Below are 16350 nucleotides of genomic sequence, written 5' to 3'. Positions count from 1 at the left end.
CAAACACAACACAGTACCAGCCAGTCTTAGGGCAATACACGCAGCTTCACACCTGGCTCGGAGGCTATACTGGTTACCTTGGTTACATGTCTTGACATTTCTGAGCCTCATCTAGAAAATGAATAACCAAGGTTGGGAGTATAGCTCAGTTGGCAGAGTCCTTGCCTACAATGTACAAAGCCCTGGGTTCGATTCCCAGCATTGCATAAAGCCAGGTGTCATCCTAGCACTCAAGAGGTAGAGACAGGAATTTGAAGTTCAAGATCTTCCCTGGGCTACATAGTGAGTTCAAGGCCTGCCCTGGGATACATATAAACTTTGTTTCAAAAACAAAAACCAAACAAACAAAAGCAAGAGTCCCAAGATGTGACAGGCACCTCATGCTGCAGCCTCTGCAGTGGAGAGGCCAAGACAGGAGAGGCAACTGGCACTGGAGTCGGCCGGGTGACAGCGAGTTCCAGGCCAGCCTGGGGTGCAGAGTGAGTTCCAGGCCAGCCTGGGGTGCAGCGTAACAGCCTGCTTCCAAAAAACTAACAAGGCCTGGCGGTGGTGGCAAACGCCTTTAATCCCAGCACTGGGCAGGAGGCAGAGGCAGGCAGAGCTCAGTGAGTTCAAGGCCAGCCTGGTCTACAGAGCGAGTACTGGGCTGGGCCAGTCAGGGATACACAGAGAAACCCTGCCTCAAAAAAAAAAAAAAAAAAAAAAAAAGAATTGCAGTCTAGAGAGATGGCTCAGTGGTGAAGAACACTGGCTGTTCTCCAGAGCACCCAGGTTCAATTCCCAGCACACACATGGCAGCTCACACCAGGCTGTAACTCCAGTTCTAGGGGACCTGACACCCTCACACAGACATACATGCAGGCAAAACATCAATGCACATAAAATAAAAATAAATTACAAAAAAAAAAATTGCAGGCACCTGGCAAGGTGGGTGGGGAGATCACATGACGAGTAGGCAGGCTCTGGTACATATTAGATACTTAGCAACATCGTCCATGGATTCCTGGGGCTTGTCACTGGGTCTCCAACACTGCCTTTCCCTGGAACCTGTGTCTCCTCTGCCCTCAGACATTTCATATCCCCATCTAGGGCTTGAGCCTGGCACTCGGCTCCTGGCTCCAGCAGATGACAGGTGGGCTCACATGGAGGTCACTGTCCATGTCTCACATCTGCATAACCACCCCCAACTCCTACCTACTCTAACCTCCAAGGCAGGCCTGACCAGTGGCTTCCTTCACAACTGTGAGCACTGGGCCCAGCACATGGGGTCCGCACTGTACTTCTTCCCAGTGATCATGAAGCTTCCACATCCCCATGAGGACCTCTCTCCGCTCCAAGAACTGTCTTAACCCCCCCTCCTTCTGCCTCAAGTCCCACCATTCCAGATGCAAAGTGGGAGACACAGCACACAGCTAGTACAGGTTTATTGTGGCACTGGAACGAACGGGCCTAGTATGGCCAGCACCAGTGAGTGACGGTGGCGGAGGAAGTGCAGCTAAGGGGATGGTGAAGAAGGTGAAACAGGATTCAGGGAACCCCAGGATCCGGCCAGGAGTTGGGGGTGGGGACAACCACTGCCAGCCCTACCCAGAAATGTTGAGGGTGATCACTCTAGACTTTTCACCCTTCAGGCGGGGTGGGGCGGCCATGGTGTGTGGAAGGTGCTCACACGTGGGAGAAGGCGTGGCTCTTGCAGAGGGGCTTGTCCTTCTTGGAGTAGAAGGTCTTTCCTTCCAGGTTGATTTGACAAATCTGAGGACAAGGAGGGTCCAGTCCCATGAGGCTGGGGGAGTGGGAGAAGCCCGTTCCCAACCTCTCCTACATCCCTCAGGCAGGAGATGGGCGTGGGGCGGTGGGGAACAGAAGACAGACAGACGACACACGCACACACACATACGCGCACACACAGACACAGACACACAGACACACACACGGTGGGGGTGTGCTTACTGCGCAAACAAAGCATGTGTCATGCCAGCTGAAGCCCAGTGCTTCCAGGAAGCGGTCTCCAGCGTCAATCTTGAAGTCACAGCCTCGACATTTTGTGCCAAACATCTTCTCGTAGTCTGGTAATGGGGCCAGAAAAGTGGGTCTGTATTCACCCCGTCCCTTACCCAGCCCCGCCTTGCCTTCTCCAGGCCACCAGATACCTCGCTCGCAGTAGGGCGCCCCTTCTTCCATATAGAAGGCTCTGTTGCGGATCGGCGTTTTGCAGGCAGCACAGGTGAAGCATTGCACATGCCAGGTCATCTTCAGGGCATGCATGATCTCCTGGAAGAGGCCACGGGCACGGTCAGGTCCAGCCCATCCCCAGAACACAGGAAGGCTGGCACGAGCCCTCCCACTGCTATAAAATATTACATTTACATGTGTTCAGCGCCCAGAGCACCACTGCCAGCTCTCCAAGTCCCCATGTATTAGGTCTCAGTTGCATGTCTCCCACAGCTCCCAGACTCTCTATCCCAAACCTGCTCCTCCCACAGTAAATCCCTCCATCTGTTCAGGCCAAATTCCACCTCCTCTTTTTTTTTTTTTTTTTTTTTTAAAGTAGTCTCATATAACCCTGGCTGGCTTTGAACTCCTGATCCTCTGTCTCCACCTTCTGAGGGCTGGGTTTTCAGGTGTGTGCCACCATGTCTGACTCAAAATTCCCCTTTCTCACGCCCCCCCCCCCCCATCAGTGAGTATTGATGGGTCCACCTCCAAGACACACCCAGCCTGGTGAAAGTTAAAAGGCCTGCTGGATACAGAATTCAAATGCCCTGCACAACTTATTAAGATCCTGTCTTTAAAAAAAGCCAAGTCCTGTGCAGAATCCAGCAGTCAGGCCTGTCCTGTTCCCTCCCCTCACTCACACGTTGATCCTGCCACACCAGCCTTTGACCGCCACTAAAATGCCAAGCACACCAGGCTGGGGCTACATCCCAGCTACCTTCTGCCCAGACAGGTCCTCTCAAGTCTCCCCACCTCTGACTTTCACTTTCTGTACAACTGTCACTCACTCCACAGGGCCCACTCTGACGCCAGTGAGCACTCCAAGCCCCCTCTGCTACACCACGCTGGCAGGGCTTCTCACTCTACTATCCTGTACCACTGACCTCACTACCATCCTCCCAGACAGCGGGCTTGCTGCTTATGTCTCTTCTCCCGTCCTTAGATGTGGGAGACACGAAGCATCAACTGCACTAGGAACGGATCTGTTCCGACAGAGCCTAACCCACTGTGGGTCCTCAGTGTCCCCAGGGATAGCCTGGCCATCCTGAACTGTTAAGCCCACCACGGCCAGAGGCTGTGTAGGGGTGCCTGGCCGCTTTATCCTCTTGTAAAGCATGGCTACCTATCTTGGGAACTGAGTACCTGAACCCAGTCTTGTTGGACTGTTTAGAAAACAGTCCCAGTTTTGCAGCCAGTGACTCCAGGTCCTTGTAAGGGCCAGATGGGGTATTCAGTGGGCCCAAGTGGAGCCTGAATCACTTGGGGATTTTACTTGGACTGAAGCAAACAGTGGTTCTGACACGGTCACTCAGAATGACTTGAAACCTTGTTTTTCTTGGTGCCGCAGACAAAATCGAGGACCTCATGTACTAGGCAAATACTCTACCAGTGCACTATACCTAGCCCAGATTTGTAAAATGCTTCCTGACTCAGAAATACAAGTGTGCCAGATGTAACTTTGGGGGACATCTTAGCTCTGGGATGACTCTACATCTGTACTGTACCAAAACTACACTGACTAGGAATCTCTTTGTCTGGCACCCTACTACCCTGGTACAGACCCAGGTCCACTTCCTCCTCACCATCTGACCTGCCCTCAGTTCCAAACTCCTCCCGTTATCCCTCACCTTTTTCAAGTGCTGCCTGTGACACAAACTACTCTTCTGCTTGTGGCCTTCTCTGGGAATTCCGACTTGTGCTCCCTTCCTCTTTTTTTTTTTTTTTTTTCCGAGACAGGGTTTCTCTGTGTAGCTTTTGGTGCTTTTTCCTGGAACTCGCTTTATAGACCAGGCTGGCCTCGAACTCACGGAGATCCGCCTGTCTCTGCCTCTCGAGTGCTGGGATTAAAGGCATGCGCCATCACCCCCCCCCCACCCCCCCCCCCCGGCTTGTTCAAGTGTTTACTGACCATCTTCTACAATGGGGCCCAGTGCTTAAGTCAAATGGCTCTGCTCTTGGCTCCCAGAGTGCACAGCCAGGACACCAAGATGGGACAAAGGACACGTACAGTGAGGCAACTGTGGGGAGGGAGGCCTCGTGGGAAAAGTGGGCATTAAGTAGGGGAAGGGGCAGTGGTGGCACACACCTTTTAATCCCAGCACTGGGGAAGCAGAAACAGGTGGATCTCTGAGTTCGAGGCCAACCTGGTCCACAGTGGGGTAGAGTATGCTGCTTAGGGCCTTGCATGTAAGGTTTTGCATTTGAATCCAGAAGATACAAACTGGCTTCCATTATTGACTGGAAATGCTCTACCCCACTGAAAGAGTGCTATTTGCCTAGTCTCTCTCCTGCCTGGGCCTTAGCAGCCATCTAACAGGCACTCTATGCTATCAGGCCCCCGGAGCACCATTCTAGCCCAGGAATTCTTTTGACTGAAATAAATAACCCCATTTCTGGCAGTGCAATGGTCTTTTCTGTTACTGCAGCCAAATGCAGTCCCAGTTGGTACAACAGCTGTCTCACCATTTCCCTTCTTAGGGCACATGAGCCTGACTTTATTTCAGGGTACCACCCATCCCTTAGTCACCATGGTTCAGATGGAGCGCCAAGCTACCTGTCGACATTGACAGGATGGAGATTCACCTGACAGCTCCAGGGGTGGGTATATTCCAGTCCCTTCCAATCAGACACGTGGAACTTGACAAAAATGACTCCGTGACTCAAGCTGAGCCAAGGAGCGTCAGCATGGGAAGCTCCAGGCACCAGTGGGACTGAGGTTTTTTCTCTACGGGAGCTAATCTGGGGAAATGGAACCGTGGAGGCACTATCACACTGTTCTTGTCTTTCTCCAGAGAAAAGCATGCTGGGAATGAATGAAGCCAACAAAAGTAGAAACAGAGGCAAACTCAAGAGACCATGGTGCTTGGCTATGCCTGAAGTCAGCGCCTCCAGCTACTGGAGCAGACTCAATTCATTTTTTCTCTTTTTCTTTTGGTTCTTTGAGACAAGGTTTCTCTGTGTTACAGCTCTGGCTGTCCTGGAACTCACTCTGTAGACCAGGATGACCTGAACTCACAGCGATCTGCCTGCCTCTGCCTCCTGAGTGCTGGGATTAAAGGCATGCACCACCACCCGGCTCTTCTGCTTTTTTTTGAATGGAGTTTGGTCTTTTAGGTTGGAGAGGTTGCTTAGTGGTTATGAGTACTTATTGCTGCTCTTGTAGAGGACCCTGGTTTCTTTTCCAGCACTTACATGGTAGGTCACAACCATTTGTAACTCCAACTCCAGAGGACACTGTCTTTCTGATCTCTGAGAGCACCAGGTGTAAATGTGGTGCACATACATTCATGCAGGCAAAATACTCAATACATATAAAATAAATACACCAGCCGGGGGGTGGTGGCAGTGGCGGCGGCGGCGGCGGCGGCGGCGGCGGCGGCGGCGGCGGCGGCGGCGGCACACGCCTTTAATCCCAGCACTCGGGAGACAGAGCCAGGAGGATCTCTGTGAGTTCAAGGCCAGCCTGGTCTACAGAGTGAGATCCAGGTCAGGCACCAAAACTACACAGAGAAACCCAGTCTCGAAAAACAAAAACAACAACAACAACAAAAAATACACCAAAAAAAATTTTTTTTTAAAGGCTGATCTTTTAAGAGTATCTTGGCTAGCTGAGTGGTGGTGGCGCACACCTTTAATCCCAGCACTCAGGAGGCAGAGGTGGGTGAATCTATGAGTCTGAGGTCAGCCTAGTCTACGGAGCAAGTTCCAGGACAGCCAGGGGTGTTACACAGAGGAACCCCCATTTCAAACAAACAGAGTATCCTGGCTGTTATAAACTGAAGCCATTACTAGAATGTTTTTATTTTCTTCAGGGAGCGTCTCACTGTGTAACCCAGGCTGGCCTGTCACTCACAATCCTCTTGCCTCTGTTTCCCCAGTGCTGAGATTAGAAGCAAATGCCACCATGCCTGATGAGGCTTGTTTGTACATGGAATGGAACCAGGGCCTTGTACATGCTATGTATTCTCTACCACTAACAATTCATGCTGAGAGCTCCACATCTGGCAGTTTCTAAACACTACTGAACACTGCCGACAGGCTCAACATTTACTTCCTTGCCTGCCCGCCAGCCCGCCAGCCCGCAGGACCGCCAGCCCGCCTGCCCACCCTACTCACTCCAGTGATCTTCTTCTTGCACTTGGCACAGCTGGGTGCATAGCGCACATCATAGCAAGAAGGGCAAAAGATAGCCCCCTTCTCCTCGAAGAAGCCGCCCTCATCCAGGACCTTTCCACACTGGCTGCACACAAACTCTTCAGGGTGGTATGCGTGGCCCAGTGCTACCAGGTAGCGGCCCCTGCAGGGAGAGGGAATGCATGCAAATGAGGTAGACACTCTAGGAGGAAGACAGGAGTGGTTTCTCCAAGATCATACAGGCAGAGGGACCGAATGTCAAGGGAACCCCTATATACTCTCTTGATGATGGAGCAGTTTTGGTGCCCTGGTTTGGGAGGGAGTTGACGGCTTGAGACAACCAAGGCACTCCTGGGGGACTACTGCCCAGTGTGAGGATGAAACCTCAACAGACCCCAGTGAACACCCTGTCCTGCTTGCCTGTTCCATTTGGCCTGAGCAGGGGCCTGCAGGCCCTGGATAAACAGGGGTGTCAGGAGGGGATGTTTTACAAATCCTCTACCTAAGAGCTGATGGGAAACAGGAGCAGTCCACCAGGGCCAACTAGGAAGGTTCTAGAATCTGGCTCTGAGGGACTATGTGACTTGACTGGTTCCAGGGAGCAGCGTACAGAGGGAGGTACCTGTGGCCTATCGGCTCTGAGAGCAGACGCTTAGCAGAGACCAAGCATGAGGGGAAGCAGCAGACAGGGAGGCCTTCTTTATCCAGAGAGTGGCAAAGTGAGAGGCACAGCTTCAGGGTGCTGCTGGCACCTGCCAGCTCTCACTGCTACAGATTAGTGTGCGTATGGTAGGAAGTGTAGGATTAAGAACCTGAGGATCGGGGGCTGCAGAGATGGCTCAGCAGTTAAGAGCACTTGCTGCTCTTCCACAGGACCCAGGTTTGAGTCCCAGCACCCACAGGAAGGCTCACAGGCATCTACAACTCCATCCAGTTCCAGGGAAACACAACACCCTTTCCTAAAGGTTTCTGTGGGCACCAGGCATGCCAGGGGTGCCCAGACACACACACAAGCTAACTACCCATATACAAAAGGTAAAATAGATTTAAAAACATCTGAGGTTCCAGGCTAGATCCCTCTCTGCTTCAACCAAATCCTTAATTCTCTCTGAGTAGCAGCTGAGGCAGGACAAGCAGATGAAACAGGCCAGGGCCAGGCGGCAGGACAGAAAGAACAGGGTTGGAAGGGACACTCACCGGATGATCTTGTGGCACTGGTGGCATATGGGGGTCTTGCCATTACTGCCGCCCACTCCCGTGCCTCCTCCAGCTGCGGCCTGCACTATGGAGGTGCGGTTCTGTAGAGGTGTGGGTGTGGCTGGCTGGCTATGACGGGTCAACACCGTGCTGGTTTTGTCTGGGGCATAGCGCTCAGCAAACGCAGGGTCCACGGCCCAGGGTGGGCGGCTGGTGGGGCTGGGGGTGGTGGGGCCTGACAGCCAAGGAAAGGAGATCCAGAGGGGTATTCAGGGAGCCCAACGTGCACAGGGTAGAGCCCAGGGTAGCCTACAAAAGCCCACCACCCCTATGGCCATGGAGGCCACCCACCCTTCTTCAGACCCAAGCCCACTCTCTTACCGGGCCAGGGTTCCTGGGGTATAGTTGAGGCTGGGGCTTCTGTCCTGGGCACCTGGCTGCAAGATCTGCCATTCAAGGCCCTGCCTGGCTGAGGCTCTGGGCATGGTCCCACCCCCTAACTTCAGCTGTGCTGGCCCCATGGGGAAGCTCAAGGGTATGAGAGCTGCTGGGATGGGTTCCAGGTCCCTCTGGGGTACAGGTAGGAAGGGGTGCTTCCCCTGAGTCGGTTAGAGCTACCTGGTCTGCTGTGGAGTGTGGAAGCAGGGCGGGGCTCCTGCTCCTATGGCAGCCTTTGGGTCTCCTCTGATACGGGAGAACCACAGTAAGGCACATCCATCTTTGTTAGGTCCGTCCTCCCACTGAGAAGCAGACTGCAGGACCCACACCAAGTCTAAAGCATTTAACACCCCGTACCGTACCCCAAACATAACCAGACCCAAGAAGACAGAAGACAGAGGCGAAGGAAGCAGGGCTGAGAACGTTTATTTTCATGCTCAAGGCAGTGCAGACCTGGCAGACAGCAGTACCACAGGGCCAAGAGGGAAGGCAGTGTCAGGCGGGCTGCCAGGACCAGGCCAGGAGGAGGTTCAGGCCAGGGACGTGAGAGCAGTAGGCAGAAGCTGGGGGCACCGACGGGGTGCCCGGGAGGGAGTAACAGAGAAAGGAAAGCAGAGGGCAGCAGGCTGGAAAGGGCCAGGCTATGACTGCACGTTGAGCACGTGGGCAGAGCGCTGGTGGTGCCAGTCCCGGAGGCGTGTATAGCGTGGGCTCTGTAGCTCCAGGACATACTTTTCCCTGAGGGGCAGAGAGAGAGGAGGAGGACGTGAAAGGAAGGAGAGATGGAAGGGAGGCAGGGAGGACGGAGGGAAGGAGAAGAGGAAGGGAGAGAAGAGAGCCCCGGCAGGGGAGGGCCAGGAGCAGATGCGGGGCGGTGGCTGGAAAGGAAGAGCGGGAGGTTAGGAAGAGGGGCCAGTGCCCAGGCCTTTACCTTGACTTCTTCATGTACTCCTCATCCGGGTCTTGCACTGAGAGGACAGAGGCAGGCATTGACCAAGAGAAACAAGGGTCACCCCAGCCTTGAGTCCTGGCAAAGTCAGGCCTAGGCTAAGGCCCAGAGTCCGCCCTGGCCGGGGCCAGCACTTACTGAACTCTGTGCCCGTGAGGTGGGCAAGGATGCGGAAGGAGCGGGACTGGCCCGTGCCCGGCCGTGGCCGCCAGTCTTCGGTATTCTCCATCAGCCGCTGCTTGCTGGCATCGGGGACCAGCTGTCTGAGCAACTGTCTGTGGGGAGGGTGTGGCTCAGAACCTCTGTTCTGGGGAGCACCAGGGGCTGCCCCTCCCAGGACCTGATGTGCACGGGTGACAGGTGAGCGGGGAGGGGCAGGGGTGAGCAAAGGGCCCCGCTGGGTAAGTGGGCCGGTGGGTGAGAGAGAGATGGGAGGGGGCAGCCAGGGTCGGGAGGGACTACCACCCAGAGTGTCAAAAGGGAGGAAGAAAGTGACAGGAAGAGGGGGCTCACTGACTTGTCAGGGGTCTGCACCTGCGAAGGAAATGAGACAGAAGGACAAATAAAGGGACAGACTCGGGAGAAGGAAGATGGGGAAATCAGAGCAGTGGAGAGGGGGGCAGGGAGGCGATGAGGGTCTGAGACTCAGCTGGCCCAATACCACACCCCAACCCCAGGCTGCCAGGAGGGCAGAGCCCGTGCAGGAGCAACAGCCTTAGGTGGGGCCCTATGCCCAGGGCCCTATGCCCACAGCCCTACCCAGCCGCCAGGGATTGCTGCCACACGGTTAAGGGGCTGGGGTACAGCACAGACTGAGCAGCAGCGGGCAGCTTGTGTGTGCTTGTGAACAGACTAGACAGTGTGGACAACAGACAGGAGAGGGTGGGCAGGGCTGACATACCCATTCTGCTGCGGGGTGCTGTCAGCAGGTGGGGGTGCCCCAAAGGGCCGGGCCGTCTTGTTGAGGGAGGCGCTTGGTGCAAAAGTATACCTCGGGGGGTCGGCAGGAGGGGTCAGGGCCTGGGCAGAGACAGAGCCGGGCAGGGTGGGTGGGAGTGGGGGCTGAGGTAGGAGCAGAGTCACCACCACCAAGGACAGTGACGAGTCCAGCTCCACTTACACATCTGGCCAGAGGCTAAGGGTGAAGGGGTAACTATGATTTCAAGGGGCCAATTTGGAAGTGATGAACTTAACCCACTCTGGGCCAAGGGAGACCAAGGATGGGCAAGGCACACACAGCACAGGCTCGTGGGAAGAAGCAGACGGACAGACAGACAGGCAGGCACGTATGGCGCCCAGACCGTGCGGCAGCCCCTAGCTCCACTCTCAGTTCCCCAGAGACTGCCCATTCTGGCATCTGCCCTCTGCTCTTAGCCAGGAAGAGGGGTACCAGGCTGGGCCAGGGAGGGCAGGGCAGCCCAGAAGCCCCAGGCCCTCCCTTTCTCAGCCTAGATATCTCCTGGACTACCTACCTTCTGTGGTTTGCTCTGAACAGGCTGGGCTCTGGAGAGACAGAGAAAGCAGTGACGGCAGGTGGGTCAGACCAGAGACTGTCTTCACCCCCTCATCCTGTCGGCCCCTATACCTGCTAAGACCCAGGCTGAGGCGCTCCCCACAGGCACGGATCTTGTTCTGGGCCTCGATGTGTGTGAGGTTTCCTGCGTTCTCGCCATCGATGCTCAGTACCCAGTCTCCGACGGCCACACCAGCCTGTGCGGCTTTGCCTCCAGGAGTGAGCTGTGGAGAGGAATGGTCAGAGGCCCACGGGTGCACACCCAAGCTGCACAATTTACCACCCCACCGCTGAGGTGTCCATTCTTCTCTATGGCCCTCCCTCACAGTCCAGACACTACGGGCCAACAGCCACCTTCAGGCTAATGCCCACACTTGCAAGTCAGGACCACAGGCCTTGAGGTCGCTGCTGGTCTGCTCTAAAGGCTATTTCCACCCACCAGATTGCCCTCCACCGATGTCATCTACCTGTGTTGCTAAGACTGGGCTACAAAGGCCTAATAGGGTTGATCAGCGTTACCCACCTCAGGGTCCTGACAAGTGTCCCATCTGATATCTAAGAACAGCCACTTGCACCCCCATCCCCCGGTCCCTTCCCCAGGCACTGAATGCCTTCACAAATGTACTCTTGGTGCACTGTTGCATATTCTTTTGTTTGTTTGTTTATTGGTGACCAAAGCCCACCACTTCCCAGGAATCAGCCAGTGCTGGTGACCACCATTCTACCAGACCTACTATATTCCCTTATTTGCCAAACAAACTAGAAATTCCCAACTCAAAGTCAAAAGGATTGGAGACATGGTGGTCATCCACAGGTCTGAAATCACAGGGCCACTCACTCAACCATTGGACAAAGGGCCTGGCCCACACAAAGCAGGCTTAATTTATACTTTACAGGTAGTAAGGAAAGTGGAGTGCAGGCCGCCAAAGGCCCCAGCAGGCTCCTCAGGTGAGCTGATGCAGTGTGTACTGAAGCAGAGGGAAGGCTGAGATTCTGGAGATGCTAGGGACAGAGGAGCCTGACTCAGAGACTCCCAACAGTAGGACAGAAGGGGGAGCTGGACTTGACAGCTCTATTTTGTGTCTCAAGGGGAGGTTAGCAGAGGAGAGCACAGCTGAGTCAGAGCCCTTTCTTTACCTGCTAACGAACAGAACTCACAGAACACCTAGTACCGACACCGCATCTCCCAACATGCTTACAGGAGTCTGGGCTGCACCTTGCTCACACTCAGAAAACACTGCCAACACCTGAGCTCATATCATCCAGTCAGCAAGAGGTGCAGCCAGGGTCTGGTCCTGGCTGGAAGGCTCCACCACAACAGGGCACCTATGCTGCACAGGAGGTCCCAAGTGAGGGGTCAATAAAGACTACCTCACACATGTGAGAGCTCCCCATAGACTCTGGGGAGCTGGGCGGTGGTGGTGCACGCCTTTAATCCCAGCAGCGGCAAGTGGATTTTTGTGAGTTGGGGGCTAGCTTGGTCTACATAGTGATTCCAGAACAGTTATGATTATAGAGAGACTATCTCAAAATAAATTAAATTTTTAAGAAATTTAAAAAAGAGCCAGGCAGTGGGGACACACGCCTTTAATCCCATCATTCAGGAGGCAGAGGCAGGAGCAGGTGGATCTCTGTGAGTTCGAGGCTACAGAGTGAGATCCAGGACAGCACCAAAGCTACACAAGAGAAACCCTGTCTTGAAAAACAAACAAACAAAAAGACTGGGTACGAGGGATGGTACAGCAGACCTGCAATGCCAACACTCGGGCATGCTGAGCAGGAGGGCTAACAGTTCAATTCCAGACCTTATCTGAAAAGAGACTCCTCCTCCTCTGTGCCTTGGCTAAGTCTGGGGTCTCCATGCCCCTCTCACCCTTATTTCACTCCAATCAGCCCCTTATCATGGGGACGGGGAAGTGACACCCTAAAGGGGAAGTGACTTACTCTTGGTCATGATGAGTCAATAGAGGGAAACCTGGTTTAGCCACTCCTTCCTATACAGGCTGCTTCCTGAGAGGTGTGGGGTGAGGGGGGGTCTTGTGAGGGGCAGCAACTGGCTTCTAGAAAGGAGTGGAGAAGTGAGGAACTACTTCTTTATGGAGTGAGGAGGGCAGGAAGCATGTGAGGGGTAAGACAGGGCCGGAGTGGGAGAAGCGGCATCAGGGGGCCCTTTGGGAAAGGTGGCTAGCGAGATGAAGGAGGGAAGGGCCAGGGGGCTGGACAGTGTTATGGATGTGGGTGAGTCAGCCTGGGAGCTCCACTGAGCAGCCCAACCCCCAAATCCCAGACATTACCTCATTTTCCAGGCCTGGGCCCACAGCCAGCCTAGCCCCTCCTTCCTCCCTCCACTCTGGGGTCAGGGGAGGGATAGTGAGCGGGCAGAGCGGGCTGGCCTAACTTAAAAAAGACCACCCCACCCATCAGGGCCCCATTCCAGGGCAGGGCTCAGCTGGTGGCCCCACCCACATGTTAGGGCTGCTGACAAAGGAGCCCAGGGGCCAGAGTGCCCCCAACAGGCAACATCTGAGAGGCCACCATTACCAATGAAGAAACCAGGACCTACACCACACTGGCCAGCACTTTCCCAGAGGGGAGGAGGAAGATGAGATGTATGTGTGGGGGAAGGGTCCACAGCTCTTAGTCACCCTGCTGGTTGGGGCAGATTCCAAGACAGCCCCAGGGAAGGATCCTGGGAAGAGTGCAGTCTGTATGCCTGCCTGCTCTGGCCACCATGTCCAGCTCCCACAGAGATGCAGCCTTGACACCCCCTCTCTAGCTGAGCAGTGCTGGGAAATTCTCAGCCTCCTTTGGGCTAGGCTTGCCCTGGGCTTCCTGCCAGCAGCTGCCTGCCTACACCATTGGCTGGGTGGGCCTCTCTAGGCAGGCGGCTATCAGGGCAGGAAGTCCCTGCCCCTTTTTGACCCCCTAGGCCAGTCGGAGATACCAAGCTGGTGTGCTGGCCTCACCCACGCTGGCATCAAGTCTGCTCTGAGTCCTACTGACACCAATGACTGACGGCCAGGTGAGGGGTCCACCAATGCGGCGGAGGGGCCCAGGCCAACCCTTCTGGGTTCTGTTGACTGGCCACTGTTGGCCATCCCAGCTGGGCTGCATTCTTGGGCTTATAAGGCAATCCCCCTGCCACAGGGAGGAGTCAGCTTCCAGCCCCACCCCCCCATGGGGCAGACTGAGGAATGGGAACAAGAATCCTAGAGGCTAGCCTCACTCCACCTCTGCTTAGGGTCAAAGGCCACTCCAGCCGGACTAGAACCAGCAGACTGAGACTCGGGTCCTCACTCAGCTTGGGAAGATACTCCCCTTCCTTAAACTTACAGACAGAACAAGCCATTTTGTGCCTCAGTTTGTATCCTTGCTCTGGCAGGGGCTTGCTGAATGAGCTCCTCCATCCCTCCAAGTTCTGTCACTTGGCAAAGCAGGACGACAATTGCTATTCCTTGGATAGCAGTGAAATTAAAGTTAGGTCCTGCCTGGCACCTGGCTCCACACACTGCTCTTCAAGCTAAGACACTTCCTGGAGCCGTCACCATCCCAGACTGCAGAATAGGCTTCCCCTTGGCACTCACAGATGGCCAAGGGGGCTTGGTGGGAGAGCATCAAGTCCCATGTCGAAGTCGGGAAGCTGGGGTGGGGGGTTCGCCCCCTTTATCCATCTAGTTGGGAGTCCTTGCAATATGTGTCCGTTTGGACCTGGATACTCCTGTCCTGTTGGCTCCCATCATTTGCTGGAAACATGAGCACCCAAGGAGGCTTGGGGAGTGCATTCCCCAATCTAGGCTCACCCGAGAGATGGAGAGGGGCACGTTGAAGTCCTTGCCCCCTTGCAGCCGGAAGCCCCAAGGTGCTGGCCCCTCCAGCACTACCTTGAAGGAATCCATGGTGCCTACTCCTGTGAGGAAAGAGGAGAAAGAGAGTGGCCGCACTGCAAACTGGCAGGCAGGTCCTGATCTGGTCACTAGCGCTGGCCAGGTACCAGGAAGCACAGCAGACGCTCAGCACACACTGGGAGGCAGGTATCTTGTCGGGTTTGGGGGGCTCCTGGCAGGCAGACCTCACAGGCAACACACAAGTCAGTTCCCCACCCTGCCCCCTGCCACTGGGAGGGTGAGGAAAGTCCTCATCAGGCTGAACTGCTTTTCCCTTCCAGGGGTGGGCTGTGGGGCCAACTGGCACTGCTTCGCCCATGCTAACCTGGAATCTCAGGAGGGCGGCAGGGTGAGTCAGGGGCCAGCTCCCCCTCCTTCCCCGCGTCCCAGCAGGCCGCTGGAGCCTGCTCGGACTATATAAGGCGTGTAAGCTGACACTGTGGACGGCCCGTGGAGGGAGCACTTTAGGGGCTCGGGATGTGAGGGGGAGGGGTGGGAAGGAGGCCGCTGGAGCGGGTCCTAGCCATTTTGGGACAGGTCGAGGCAGCTGGCAGCCAGGGCGGGACCCCTGGGCACTACAAGGGAGGAAGAAACGGGGTACTGGCCCTGTGGAGAGTGACGGGGGCCATGTCCCTAACGCGTGGCCAGGGAAGGGATCTTTTCTGGAAGCCAGAGAAAGTGGTGCCACCCACGTACGAAGCTCCCTTTCCAACGTGACTCTGTTTCCCCTCGTCTCCCGCCCCAGCCGGCCCGGCGCTTGGCCGCGTCCTCACCGCACACGGCGGCGCAGGCGCCAATCAGCCCCACTTGGCCGCAGGAAGGCGGGGGCGGAGGCTGCGGCCGAAGCCAACCGAGGGAATCTGGCACAGGCCACGACCACCCACGCCCTCACCAGCGCCTCAGCAGGCCACAGGACCCCACGGGTTGCAGCCCATGAACCCCCTCGCGGTCGCCCGTACCTGTGTGCCCGGCTGGGCCGCTTCTCGGCCGCCTCCCGGAGCCGCGCTGGGATCCGCCGCTGCGCTCTGACCCCGCCTCCGCGGACGCCACGCAATTTGAGCCCGCGGAAGGGGGCGGAGTCCTAGGCCACGCCCTCCCCAGGCCACGCGAGTGGACATCCCGGGGTCGGTGGGAGGCCCCACCCAGCCCAGAAGCCCTGAGTCTGCGGGAGAGGGAAGGAGAAGTCGGGTATTTACCCGGGCACTTGCTCTCCCGAGCCTGATCGCTGCCCAGCCTGCGCCCTGCTCCAGGCTCTCACCCGAGTCCCTTGCGCCTCCCACTGGCGAAGTGGAAGAAAAAGCAGCCTTTTAAAACACCCAGGATTTAGTGGTCTTCTCTCACCTTATTCTCCCCTTGTGGGGGTAAATGTCATCATAACAGCCTTCTGTCAGGGACACTGAAGAGGTCAATATGGTCGGCACCATCAGAGATTTCAGATTTTCTGAATTCCAGGAGATGGAGAAGCGAGACAGGGTACTTTCAAGTGTGCTTTCCGGGGGTTAGGGATGTAGCTCAGTGGTAGAGCACGGGCTTAATTCGTTGGAGGCCCTTGGTTCAGTCCCCCAAACCAAAACTAACCAACCAAAGTTAGGCTTGGAGGACAATCTGGAAGCCAATAAATAAGTAAATAAATAATAGATAAACAAATAAATACTAAGAGCCAACAGAGTTGGAGGGGGCCGTTAGCGCCACTTGGGGCCTGACAGTGTGAGTGCCGTCTAGACACATCCAGCAGTCCACAGCTCTGAGACTTCTACCCAAGCTCCCAGCACCACTACTGGGATGGATTGTACCCCCTTTACACCCCCACCAGAGTACACAGTCCCTCCTATGGAGGTGGGGTGGAAGGGGCTGCCATGGCCTGTTCTCAGAGTCCCCACTTTACCCTCAGCTCTAGACACGGTGGCTATGACAGGCAGAAGGGCAAGCTGACTGCGTTCTCCCCACTTCCCCATCACTGTCCTGACTGGTCAGACTCCTTTGAAGGAATCCTCCTCAGGAGTCTGCGATCCTTCTGTCTC

At 55.6% G+C, this 16350-nt stretch overlaps 1 protein-coding gene across 8 annotated transcripts; it reads right to left on the bottom strand.

The window, feature by feature from the left end:
• Positions 1-1407: 1407 nt before the first annotated feature.
• Pdlim7 (PDZ and LIM domain 7) lies at positions 1408-15366 on the bottom strand. Of its 8 annotated transcripts, none has more exons than XM_059262852.1 (14): positions 15289-15366; positions 14246-14352; positions 10518-10669; positions 10405-10435; positions 9834-9952; positions 9071-9207; positions 8915-8951; positions 8164-8229; positions 7927-7982; positions 7546-7780; positions 6331-6511; positions 2151-2271; positions 1951-2066; positions 1408-1752 (listed from the first exon to the last, which is right to left on the bottom strand). In XM_059262852.1, the coding sequence occupies exons 2-14, from the start codon at positions 14339-14341 to the stop codon at positions 1666-1668; spliced, it is 1434 nt and encodes a 477-aa protein (XP_059118835.1). In that variant the 5' UTR covers positions 14342-14352; positions 15289-15366; the 3' UTR covers positions 1408-1665. The 8 variants fall into 8 exon arrangements, with proteins under 8 accessions (XP_059118835.1, XP_059118837.1, XP_059118836.1 ...); XM_059262854.1 differs by lacking the exon at positions 9834-9952 and adding an exon at positions 9450-9466; XM_059262853.1 differs by lacking the exon at positions 8164-8229.
• Between the last annotated feature and the right edge of the window lie 984 nt (positions 15367-16350).

The sequence above is a fragment of the Peromyscus eremicus genome, chromosome 5, assembly GCF_949786415.1.
Source record: "Peromyscus eremicus chromosome 5, PerEre_H2_v1, whole genome shotgun sequence".
Lineage (NCBI taxonomy): Eukaryota > Metazoa > Chordata > Mammalia > Rodentia > Cricetidae > Peromyscus > Peromyscus eremicus.
Note: the sequence above shows the minus strand (reverse complement) of the source record. Positions and strands in the feature narration are given on the sequence as shown.

What these genes read in the sequence shown, in the direction of transcription:
- Pdlim7 (XM_059262852.1), bottom strand. Translation starts at nt 14,341, where the DNA reads ATGGATTCCTTCAAGGTAGTGCTGGAGGGGCCAGCACCTTGGGGCTTC. An exon ending in TTCAGAGCAAACCACAGAAG is followed by an intron (nt 9,953 to 10,404) that starts GTAGGTAGTCCA and finishes GTCTCTGCCCAG; the next exon opens with GCCCTGACCCCTCCTGCCGA. An exon ending in ACACATGCTTTGTTTGCGCA is followed by an intron (nt 1,753 to 1,950) that starts GTAAGCACACCC and finishes CCTTGTCCTCAG; the next exon opens with ATTTGTCAAATCAACCTGGA.